The following is a 13382-nucleotide window of genomic DNA, read 5'->3' on the forward strand; positions in this document are numbered from 1 at the left end:
AGTGAAGAGGGACATTGTACAGTTATTACATTTAGTGAAGAGGGACATTGTACAGTTATTACATTTAGTGAAGAGGGACATTGTACAGTTATTACATTTAGTGAAGAGGGACATTGTACAGTTATTACATTTAGTGAAGAGGGACATTGTACAGTTATTACATTTAGTGAAGAGGGACATTGTACAGTTATTACATTTAGTGAGGAGGGACATTGTACAGTTATGACATTTAGTGAAGAGGGACATTGTACAGTTATGTCATTTAGTGAAGAGGGACATTGTACAGTTATGACATTTAGTGAAGAGGGACATTGTACAGTTATTACATTTAGTGAAGAGGGACATTGTACAGTTATTATATTTAGTGAAGAGGGGACATTGTACAGTTATTACTTTTAGTGAAGAGGGACATTGTACAGTTATTACATTTAGTGAAGAGGGACATTGTACAGTTATTACATTTAGTGAAGAGGGACATTGTACAGTTATTATATTTAGTGAAGAGGGACATTGTACAGTTAATGACATTTAGTGAAGAGGGACATTGTACAGTTATGGACATTTAGTGAAGAGGGACATTGTACAGTTATTACATTTAGTGAAGAGGGACATTGTACAGTTATTACATTTAGTGAAGAGGGACATTGTACAGTTATTACATTTAGTGAAGAGGGACATTGTACAGTTATTACATTTAGTGAAGAGGGACATTGTACAGTTATTACATTTAGTGAAGAGGGACATTGTACAGTTATTTGGCATTTAGTGAAGAGGGACATTGTACAGTTATTACATTTAGTGAAGAGGGACATTGTACAGTTATTACATTTAGTGAGGAGGGACATTGTACAGTTATTACATTTAGTGAAGAGGGACATTGTACAGTTATTACATTTAGTGAAGAGGGACATTGTACAGTTATGGCATTTAGTGAAGAGGGACATTGTACAGTTATTACATTTAGTGAAGAGGGACATTGTACAGTTATTACATTTAGTGAAGAGGGACATTGTACAGTTATTACATTTAGTGAAGAGGGACATTGTACAGTTATTATATTTAGTGAAGAGGGGACATTGTACAGTTATTATATTTAGTGAAGAGGGACATTGTACAGTTATGTCATTTAGTGAAGAGGGACATTGTACAGTTATTACATTTAGTGAAGAGGGACATTGTACAGTTATTATATTTAGTGAAGAGGGACATTGTACAGTTATTATATTTAGTGAAGAGGGACATTGTACAGTTATTACATTTAGTGAAGAGGGACATTGTACAGTTATGGCATTTAGTGAAGAGGGACATTGTACAGTTATTACATTTAGTGAAGAGGGACATTGTACAGTTATTATATTTAGTGAAGAGGGGACATTGTACAGTTATTACATTAGTGAAGAGGGACATTGTACAGTTATGGCATTTAGTGAGGAGGGACATTGTACAGTTATGACATTTAGTGAAGAGGGACATTGTACAGTTATTACATTTAGTGAGGAGGGACATTGTACAGTTATTATATTTAGTGAAGAGGGACATTGTACAGTTATGACATTTAGTGAAGAGGGACATTGTACAGTTATTACATTTAGTGAAGAGGGACATTGTACAGTTATTACATTTAGTGAAGAGGGACATTGTACAGTTATTGCATTTAGTGAAGAGGGACATTGTACAGTTATTACATTTAGTGAAGAGGGACATTGTACAGTTATTACATTTAGTGAAGAGGGACATTGTACAGTTATTACATTTAGTGAAGAGGGACATTGTACAGTTATTACATTTAGTGAAGAGGGACATTGTACAGTTATTACATTTAGTGAAGAGGGACATTGTACAGTTATTACATTTAGTGAAGAGGGACATTGTACAGTTATTACATTTAGTGAAGAGGGACATTGTACAGTTATTACATTTAGTGAAGAGGGACATTGTACAGTTATTACATTTAGTGAAGAGGGACATTGTACAGTTATGACATTTAGTGAAGAGGGACATTGTACAGTTATTACATTTAGTGAAGAGGGACATTGTACAGTTATTACATTTAGTGAAGAGGGACATTGTACAGTTATTACATTTAGTGAAGAGGGACATTGTACAGTTATTACATTTAGTGAAGAGGGACATTGTACAGTTATTACATTTAGTGAAGAGGGGACATTGTACAGTTATTACATTTAGTGAAGAGGGACATTGTACAGTTATTAACATTTAGATGAAGAGGGACATTGTACAGTTATTGCATTTAGTGAAGAGGGACATTGTACAGTTATTACATTTAGTGACGAGGGGACATTGTACAGTTATTACATTTAGTGAAGAGGGACATTGTACAGTTATGACATTTAGTGAAGAGGGACATTGTACAGTTATTACTATTTAGTGAAGAGGGACATTGTACAGTTTATTACATTTAGTGAAGAGGGACATTGTACAGTTATTACATTTAGTGAAGAGGGACATTGTACAGTTATTACATTTAGTGAAGAGGGGACATTGTACAGTTATTACATTTAGTGAAGAGGGACATTGTACAGTTATATGCATTTAGTGAACGAGGGACATTGTACAGTTCCATTACATTTCTAGTGAAGAGGGACATTGTACAGTTATTACATTTAGTGAAGAGGGACATTGTACCAGTTATTACATTTAGTGAAGAGGGACATTGTACAGTTATTACATTTAGTGAAGAGGGACATTGTACAGTTATTACATTTAGTGAAGAGGGGACATTGTACAGTTATTACATTTAGTAAAGGAGGGACATTGTACAGTTATTACATTTAGTGAAGAGGGACATTGTACAGTTATTACATTTAGTGAAGAGGGACATTGTACAGTTATTATATTTAGTGAAGAGGGACATTGTACAGTTATTACATTTAGTGAAGAGGGACATTGTACAGTTATTACATTTAGTGAAGAGGGACATTGTACAGTTATGGCATTTAGTGAAGAGGGACATTGTACAGTTATTACATTTAGTGAAGAGGGACATTGTACAGTTATTACATTTAGTGAAGAGGGACATTGTACAGTTATTACATTTAGTGAAGAGGGACATTGTACAGTTATTACATTTAGTGAAGAGGGACATTGTACAGTTATTACATTTAGTGAAGAGGGACATTGTACAGTTATTACATTTAGTGAAGAGGGACATTGTACAGTTATGACATTTAGTGAAGAGGGACATTGTACAGTTATTACATTTAGTGAAGAGGGACATTGTACAGTTATTACATTTAGTGAAGAGGGACATTGTACAGGGACATTGTACAGTTAGTACATTTAGTGAAGAGGGGACATTGTACAGTTATTACATTTAGTGAAGAGGGACATTGTACAGTTGATTGGCATTTAGTGAAGAGGGACATTGTACAGTTATTACATTTAGTGAAGAGGGACATTGTACAGTTATTACATTTAGTGAAGAGGGACATTGTACAGTTATTACATTTAGTGAAGAGGGACATTGTACATGTTATGCATATAGTGAAGAGGGACATTGTACAGTTATTACATTTAGTGAAGAGGGACATTGTACAGTTATTACATTTAGTGAAGAGGGACATTGTACAGTTATTACATTTAGTGAAGAGGGACATTGTACAGTTATTACATTTAGTGAAGAGGGACATTGTACAGTTATTAAATTTAGTGAAGAGGGACATTGTACAGTTATGACATTTAGTGTAGAGGGACATTGTACAGTATTACATTTAGTGAAGAGGGACATTGTACAGTTATTACATTTAGTGAAGAGGGACATTGTACAGTTATGACATTTAGTGAAGAGGGACATTGTACAGTTATTACATTAGTGAAGAGGGACATTGTACAGTTATGACATTTAGTGAAGAGGGACATTGTACAGTTATTACATTTAGTGAAAAGGGACATTGTACAGTTATTACATTTAGTGAAGAGGGACATTGTACAGTTATGGCATTTAGTGAAGAGGGACATTGTACAGTTATTACATTTAGTGAAGAGGGACATTGTACAGTTATGGCATTTAGTGAAGAGGGACATTGTACAGTTATTACATTTAGTGAAGAGGGACATTGTACAGTTATTACATTTAGTGAAGAGGGACATTGTACAGTTATTACATTTAGTGAAGAGGGACATTGTACAGTTATGGCATTTAGTGAAGAGGGACATTGTACAGTTATTATATTTAGTGAAGAGGGACATTGTACAGTTATTATATTTAGTGAAGAGGGACATTGTACAGTTATGACATTTAGTGAAGAGGGACATTGTACAGTTATTACATTTAGTGAAGAGGGACATTGTACAGTTAAAGCATTTAGTGAAGAGGGACATTGTACAGTTATGGCATTTAGTGAAGAGGGACATTGTACAGTTATGACATTTAGTGAAGAGGGACATTGTACAGTTATGACATTTAGTGAAGAGGGACATTGTACAGTTATGACATTTAGCGCAGCTGAGCATGTGGTCTCTTTACCTCTTTTCTTTGGCGATTTCAAGCTTCTCATGCGACCAGACGAGGACATCCCGCTCTCACTCATGGAGTCGTGCGTAGATGATGCGCTCCCAGTAGCTTCACTGTCACGAATCATACTCTCGTATCCACTGCTACCACCTGAGTGATAAAACAGGGCCGTCCTTCCCATGGCTGGAGGTAGCTCCCCACTTAACACACTGCTGTTATCACTACCGTGCCCACTGCTGTATCTCTGTGGGCGTCTGGGCGCAGTTATTTTACTATAAGGTGACGGCAACACTGGGGTTTGTGATTTTTCATCACTAAGATTAACTCCACTGTCATTTCCACTGTCAGAGTCTGCTGATTTCCTGAAATGGCTCATTTTCCCAGCACTCCCGGAGGCCAGCTCATTCACACGGTTGTTAGCGGCTCTTAGTGCATGCTTAGTCCCCATAATTGTCCCCCTGGCAGGTTTGCTGTTGACACTCTGTATTGATCGTGAACCTGATTTCCCACTGGGTGGCATCCCAGAGTTCTTAGCGTTAGAGTGATTTAACGACTTTACAGAGGAACTAAGTGACCTTGAACCATTTGCAGCTAAGCTGCGGTTTTTGTTTAAACTCGTTGAGGCTTTCTGTGACAGTGAACTTTTGGCTTGGTTGGTTTTGGAAGGTGCGGCACAGGAAGATGGTGAGGTAACAGTGGCTGATGGGACCCCAAGTCTCGGAACTGACCTCCCACCCTTGTTAACGCTGCAGTTATCACGAGCCCCACTTGTCCTAGAACCCAGAGATATTAAGCTGTCACATCTCTCAAGAGACACATGGCTACCATAATGCTGAAAAGGTTCTGCTTTGTTGCTCTTAGTCTTTAAGCTTGATGAGGTTCTGGGCAACGAGTGATCGCCTTTGAAAACCATTTTGATGCTGCATTTTGCTTCCGTATCTTCCTCTGAATTTGACAGGCCAGACCCATTCCACTCCAGCCCATCAGACTTACTCATACTATTGACCTGAAGAGGAATATATTTCTGGTCCAGACTTGATTTTCGTACAGGGGGGGCTGGAGGTATGGTCCCACCAGGCCTTGGCAGCATACTTGCTTTCTGCTGCAAACTCTTATTGCCCCCTGATGATTTTAAGCTTCCAGCAGAAAAAACAACATTTGATGTCCCCTTACTCATGGAACTGGAATTTGGACTGTAGTTTGATACAACACCTAGGGTAGTGGCCCCTCTTTTGAGTTGGGGGACTTTTGTTAGCATCTCAGTCTTTCTGGGCGATAACTTAGGGTCCACTTCACATCCATCAACAATTCTTGGCGAGCACGTGAGTGTAGTGTGCGATTTCATGGCTTTTGGCACAAAGCTAGGACCTTGTGCAACGTTTGAGCTTTGTTTCAACTGATTGTCTGAGCCCAAAATGGAAGATTTTGTAGACAAAGTTTGATTTTCAGTTTTCTTTTCCATATTGATATCCATTCTTATCAACCATGGATTTTCACGTGTGTCTTCCGCGTGAATCAATGCATGATTTTCAGTTGTGCTTGAGGTAGTCTTATTTCTCCGAGGAAGACTAGAATGGATGGTTTCTACTGATATGTTCCCCCGAGCGCTGCCTGATTTAGGCTCGGTTTCTGCACATGTAGATGCTTTGGTTTGCACAGACGATTTGAGGCTATCGTTGTTTGCAGTTAATGGACAAGAGCTAATACTTTCACTATCCAGGTCTGAAAAACAGAATCCACTGTCATTCAAAGAACGTTTTAGGCTCTCCCCCAGCTGAGCAGTATTTGCTGATTCAAGGTTCAAACTCTCTACAATCTCATTGTTTTTATGAGAACAATGAGGAACAAAAGTTTCATAAGTCTGTGCTCCGTCACTTTTTAGTGTGCAAATGCTTACTTCGCTAAGCCAGGAACTAAGTGATGAGCGTCTGCTGCTGTTTGTGCATTGTTTGTCTGCCAGCGGGACCATAATATCAATGTTTACACCAGTAGCAGTCAACTGGGTGGTGTAAGCATCAAACTCATCATTAATACTGCTAATAATACTCACAGGTCTAGACCCAGATGCCAAGGCCTGCAGAGAGCAGTCACTGTTAAAGCTAATAATACTGGATGGTCGGCCATTCTCAAGGACGCTGCCAATGGACAGTTCCTCAACAACAGTAAATACAAGTTCATCTTCTCCATTTAGTTCCACTGGTTGCTGTAAAGTGACAGTAGTTGTCAATATATCACGGTCAAAACACTTTCCCTTAATAGCAGAGTGAAACCTGTGTATCCCTAAAGGTCCGGTCTGCTTAGGAGTGCTACAGGTAACAGGCAGCGTGCGGCCCAATAAATTGTGCTTCTCTTCACTACTCATGTGGCTCATTCCCACAGGTGGTGTCCTTATACCCTTACATGATTGTTGGCAGCTGGACTGTGGCGGTGGTGGCGCTGGGCTGGGTAGAGATCGCTTCAATATGAGGCTTTTCTCCTTCACTGAAGGAACTGTAGCTAACTGTGGTCTGCAGACACTTGGCACTGAAGATTTCTGTAAATCCATGATTGTCAGCCGTTCTTCTTCTGAGACACAGTCCAGCCTGGCACTATCAGCTTTGGCATGTTGCTGAGGGTGCTTGGCTTGGGGAGCACCCATTTCACAAGCAGAAACAATTTCATTAGGAGTATTTAGACCTTGCCCATTTTGTCCCTTTTGGGGGGACATTAAGTCCGGTACAATAGTTCTTTTGCAAACAGTGGGCTGTAATGGTTTATCCTTCAGTAGAATAGAAGGTTGATTTCCCTCACAGTCCATAACTTTAGTAGAGAGCACGGCCACCACACTGGCTTCTTCAATGACAAACCGTGCAGGTTCCTCACTGCCGTCAATGCACTCTAATCGTTCCTGAAGCTCCGCAAATGTATTGCACTTAAAGTGATCATGGTCAGGTTTTCTAATACTGGACACATTTTCTTTACTCCTTTTCTTGAGAAGCGAGGGAATTATAGGGACAAACTCTGGAGGTCCCTCATTGTCTGTCAGTTCCCTATCAGATAATGATGCACCGTTGGGGCCAACATAGATGACTGTGTCACATGACTGCTCACTACTGGAAGAATAATCTGGATCACTATGGAAGCCTAGAGTAGGAAAGTCTGGATCCAAGGCCACAGTCCTGGGGTGGAAAGGTCTCATGTGAGGGGGTCTTCGGACTCGGCCTTCTTCGCAAGAGCTCTCCCCACCAGATGAGCTGGAAGCATACTGCAGAGAAGAGGAGAGAGCATTAGCGTGCAACAGCTGCAGCTAATCTAAATATAAACACGCTGCTTACGATCTACTTATTGTGATACAGCTCAATACAGCAATAAATAGAAATCACTGGGAATATCTGTGACAAAAGCAAAGTAATAACCCTAAAGACAGTTACAAGAAATGATACAGGACCCACGGCACCTTGCACCAGCACCACTAACATGGTCAGTACAGAGAAGAGAGTTTTTCTCTCTGGCTGCCAAGGGGTTAAACTTTACAAAATGTTTTTGTTCATCTCTCTTTAAGAACATAAACTAACCTTGGATTTCTTCTTTCTCATGCGATGGATGCGCGATGCTATCTGAACCGTTGTGAGGGTCTCCAGGTAATTCTCTGGCGAATCTGAGATGTGCGCGATCATTGTAGTTCTGCAGTTGATGTTGCCCAGAGACTCCCGTAGCAGCATGGTTAGTTTGCTATCCCTGTTTAAGTAGAAGGAGTCAGAATTATACATTTGTATTCCTAGAGAGGAGCGCATTCCTTTCTGCCACTCCAGTTGTGCCCGAGCCCGCTGAGAAGCACGAAAGGGATTATTCTAAAAAAACTAGCAGCTGTTAGAGGCTATAAATGACCAGAAGTGTAATATAAGCTGATCAGTGCACAAGAAGCGGCAGCACTGTGACAAGCATCTGAGGAATGTGACAATTAGCGAGCGCAAACTATAATATTGATGGGGACTTATACGTGTTTACAGTTGGCTCGGTGCCAGGCTAATTACCAATTTCATCTTGAACATAGCCACACAATGAGTGAGGTGAATATAGCACGACCCCAAATGAGTGGCTTTGTTTTAGGTATTTGTGACCATAAATAGCACAGCGTTGTTACAGAAGGCACTTGTCTGCGCAGGAGCTAACTTCCCCCTGTATAGTCTATCGGGTGCTGAAGCACATAACAAGTGCTCATTTTTAGCAGGAGACAATCTAGATATTATAATGTTATTTTATCACAGGTCTAAATAAAACCCAAGCCCTGTGAGAATGCGTCATATCTCATGATGTCACCTGTACGGTACATGTTAGGTCACCTGTACCAGACATGTTAGGTCACCTGTACGGGACATGTAAGCTCACCTGTAGGGGATGTGTAAGCTCACCTGTAGGGGACGTGTAAGCTCACCTGTAGGGGACGTGTTAGCTCACCTGTAGGGGACGTGTTAGCTCACCTGTAGGGGACGTGTTAGCTCACCTGTAGGGGACGTGTTAGCTCACCTGTAGGGGACGTGTTAGCTCACCTGTACGGGACATGTTAGCTCACCTGTATAGGACATGTTAGCTCACCTGGAGGGGACGTGTTAGCTCACCTGCAGAGGACGTGTTAGCTCACCTGCAGAGGACGTGTTAGCTCACCTGCAGAGGACGTGTTAGCTCACCTGCAGAGGACGTGCTAGCTCACCTGCAGGGGACGTGTTAGCTCACCTGCAGGGGACGTGTTAGCTCACCTGCAGGGGACGTGTTAGCTCACCTGCAGGGGACGTGTTAGCTCACCTGCAGGGGACGTGTTAGCTCACCTGCAGGGGATGTGTTAGCTCACCTATGTGGGACATGTTAGCTCACCTGTATAGGACGTGTTAGCTCACCTGTAGGGGACGTGTTAGTTCACCTGTAGGGGACGTGTTAGTTCACCTGTAGGGGACGTGTTAGCTCACCTGCAGGGGACGTGTTCGCTCACCTGTAGGGGACGTGTTAGCTCACCTGTAGGGGACGTGTTAGCTCACCTGTAGGGGATGTGTTAGCTCACCTGTAGGGGACGTGTTAGCTCACCTGTAGGGGACGTGTTAGCTCACCTGTAGGGGACGTGTTAGCTCACCTGTAGGGGATGTGTTAGCTCACCTGTAGGGGACGTGTTAGCTCACCTGTAGGGGATGTGTTAGCTCACCTGCAGGGGACGTGTTAGCTCACCTGCAGGGGACATGTTAGCTCACCTGCAGAGGATGTGTTAGCTCACCTGTAGGGGACGTGTTAGCTCACCTGTAGGGGACGTGTTAGCTCACCTGTAGGGGATGTGTTAGCTCACCTGTAGGGGACGTGTTAGCTCACCTGTAGGGGACGTGTTAGCTCACCTGTAGGGGACGTGTTAGCTCACCTGCAGGGGACGTGTTAGCTCACCTGTAGGGGATGTGTTAGCTCACCTGTAGGGGACGTGTTAGCTCACCTGTAGGGGACGTGTTAGCTCACCTGCAGGGGACGTGTTAGCTCACCTGCAGGGGACATGTTAGCTCACCTGTAGGGGACGTGTTAGCTCTCCTGCAGGGGACGTGTTAGCTCACCTGTATAGGACATGATAGCTCACCTGTACGGGACGTGTTTTGCTCCATTCACCAAGGCCAGGATAACGTTCCCAAGAGCAGTCAGAGACAGACATAGATTACTTCCTCCTTCACGACTTTTGCTCAGAACTTTTTCACAGCTCCCAAGATCGATGAGGTGCAAGCGGCTGCGTCCCCCGGACACTAATACAAAACACGAAGAGACAGTGATTACTTACAGCAAGATTACCTTAAACTGAGAGAGCTGCAATGCAATACTACAAGATATGTCACCAGCCCCTATGGCAGCCAAGGGGTTAACTCTTCCAGCACATCCCCTGCCTGCAAGAAATCTGATAAACCCCCCTGTAGTGTCAGCATTTAGTCTATTCACACATTCATTATTAAAACCAATCAATGCTGTTATTTATGTAAATAATTTAGAGCTCACCTAAACACACAGGTCCTTATCCCTAGGGGTATCAAATGTGCGGCTTTCAATGCTTCTTAACCTTAAATAACCTGCATTATTCCAGCCTGCCACTATTTCCTTCCACACTCGGTCCCTCGACACCAATCAGTGTCACTGAATCTATGTGTTTGCTGCCAGTTGTAGGAATCGCTATTGTTACACAAGATCCATCTATTCTCCTGTAATTTCCATACACCCTTTAATGTACGGCGCAGATTTATTCCCACGCGCACTCACTGTGTCATCCCGGCTAGTAAAAAACATATTTCATGTAAAATACGGATCCCACAGTTAGTTAAGGAAATAAAATATGCAGCCTAAGGAAACACAATTGTGTTAACTCTTTTTATACTGAAATACTAGATATATAGAAAAGCATTTTATTTTTTGTACTGTACGTCCCTTTAAAGATATATTGTATGCAAGGTCTTTCATGTGTATGATCTATTGTATGATATCCCTTTTAACGACACAAAACTATAGAAAATAAAATGCATTACAGGATGATGTTTAAGCCCATGATGCCTTGCTACTCATGAGCAGTGCACGGCTGGTAACTGGTGGCTATGGGCATATGCCGTTCCTAATTGGTTCACTGGCTATGTCTCCCGAGGGGGATTTTAGCAGTGTGTTTAACCCCTTATGTGTGAAATGCATTTTATTTCTATACTAAAACTTGCATTTAACATCCGGCTATTCAGGGTTCCGCTGCTTAGACTGTTGTGAGTACAATAATTCTAGATATTGCCAGTACACAATATGTGAGAGATTATTGCAGAACTCCAGGCCTTATGGTGGCTGTAAGATCTGAGGTTTTTACAGTACCTTAGTCCAACGGGTGGGGGGACAGTACCGAGTGCAGCGCACGGGTAATGCTATAAAACTACAGAGGATATTGGTAATGCTATAAAACTATAGAGGATATTGTTATTAAAAAACTTTCATTTGTCATTATAAGCAGGTAAACAAAAACTCACCGGCACAAAAACAATCACTGGTACAAAAAATCCCCGGCACGGAGAGACATCACCCCAAATCTTTAGGTTTTTTTGTTTTGGTTTTTTTTTTAAACTAATTGTGATTTCTGTGTCTGCACAGTGACAAACAGCTCTCAGGAGAACATTTACCTTTTAGAAAGAGACCTCAGAGTACTGATGAGATTTATATAATCTCTCCAGAGCAGACGGATTTAACCCTTAAAGGGTTTAACTGTTTAAAGGTTAAACACACAGCAGTCTTTTCTGTGTGTTTAATAAGTCAGATACAGCTACAGATTGGTGTATACGTGTGTATGCTGCCTCAGATTCTCAGGAGTGACACATAACAGGCTGTTAACAAAAGGGCATTTCTTTAAGAACAAAATTCTTTAAATTAATTCGCTGATGTAACTGTTTTTTCTAAGCCAGTGGGGCCCTAAAGTGTTAATTGCCACAGGTGCGCTCTGCACTGACGCAAACCTCACTAAAACATTAGCTATAGACTATAAGGTGCTTGTGACCCCCAGAAATGACCCGAGGGACAGAATCCACGTACTTCCCCCTTTGCTGCTCTTCTCCATTCGATACTGATATATATGAAGAGTAAAAAGCATATGCGAGTTGCGCCTGCCCTCCTCGTCGCAGTCAGGGGAACTCGTACTTCTGCCAGCCAGCGCGGCGTCAAGGTACTGAGCGGCTTTTTCTGCGGTTGGGGCTCTCAGCTCGCTCTGGTTTTGCAGCTGTATGAATAAAACACACAAGGTTACTAATTAGGCAAAGGGTGAATTTCGCTGCTGAACAGGTCAAATCTCCGGGGAAATATGATAAACAAATATGGATGCTCTGGGAGAGAGGGGATTCTTGTGTAAAGCCGGATACGGTTTACTGGGCCCATAATGTGAGATGCAGAGAAGGATAATCAAAAGCAGAAACTCACAATAAAAAAATCCTCATAAATAAATGATCCAAGGATTTGGCTTTACCTGAGTCCCACATACAGGATCCTCGCGCAGATACACCCCCGGGGACTGCCCGTCCTGCGCACTGCCGCTGGCTACGTCCGCCAGCAAATCCTTCAAGTTTTCATCTTTGCCGAAGATTTCTACAGCCGACACACGGATGGAGAAGCGAGTTCCAGTCTTTTCTTTGCGTTCATTGATTAGCTTGAAAAGCCAGGAGATTGCGCAGGGAACGACACCGAGGCTTTGTGTAGAGGCATCTTTGCCAATCATTGTATATGATTTTCCTGTAATAAAAGGCAAAAGAGCTGTTTGTGCGCACATAAAGACTGTATATATATATATGAATTGTTATATACTGGAACGTTAAAAGGCACAGGCAGCTACAAAATGGATTAACTGCTTAGTTGCCAGTGCGGTTGTAAACTGTGCAGTACACACACATATAGTTGCATCTACACAATTAAGTTGTAGCTCACTGGTTGGGGTTTGACATTCACACACATTAAAACAAAGGATGAGGTTTAGTGCACAAGCCTACAGTCTGAGCACCTGCATATAATTCTCTGAGGTTTAGTGCACAAGCCTACAGTCTCTGAGCACCTGCATATAATTCTCTGAGATTTAGTGCACAAGCCTTCAGCCTCTGAGCACCTGCATATAATTATCTGAGGTTTAGTGCACAAGCCTACAGCTTCTGAGCACCTGCATATAATTCTCTGAGGTTTAGTGCACAAGCCTACATCCTCTGAGCACCTGCATATAATTCTCTAAGGTTTAGTGCACAAGCCTACAGCTTCTGAGCACCTGCATATAATTCTCTGAGGTATAGTGCACAAGTCTACAGTCTCTGAGCACCTGCATATAATTCTCTGAGGTTTAGTGCACAAGCCTTCAGCCTCTGAGCACCTGCATATAATTCTCAGAGGTTTAGTGCACAAGCCTACAGCCTCTGAG

The 13382-nt window shown here is 41.9% G+C and overlaps 1 protein-coding gene across 1 annotated transcript in view; it reads right to left on the reverse strand.

The window, feature by feature from the left end:
* Positions 1–13382, reverse strand: part of KIF26A (kinesin family member 26A) — a 378483-nt gene that overhangs the window by 45205 nt on the left and 319896 nt on the right. Inside the window, 5 exon segments of the mRNA XM_053697080.1 lie at positions 4487–7718; positions 8029–8191; positions 10062–10221; positions 12023–12206; positions 12450–12712. Coding sequence (XP_053553055.1) covers positions 4487–7718; positions 8029–8191; positions 10062–10221; positions 12023–12206; positions 12450–12712 — 4002 coding nt within the window.

The sequence above is a fragment of the Bombina bombina genome, chromosome 1, assembly GCF_027579735.1.
Source record: "Bombina bombina isolate aBomBom1 chromosome 1, aBomBom1.pri, whole genome shotgun sequence".
Taxonomy (NCBI): Eukaryota; Metazoa; Chordata; class Amphibia; order Anura; family Bombinatoridae; genus Bombina; species Bombina bombina.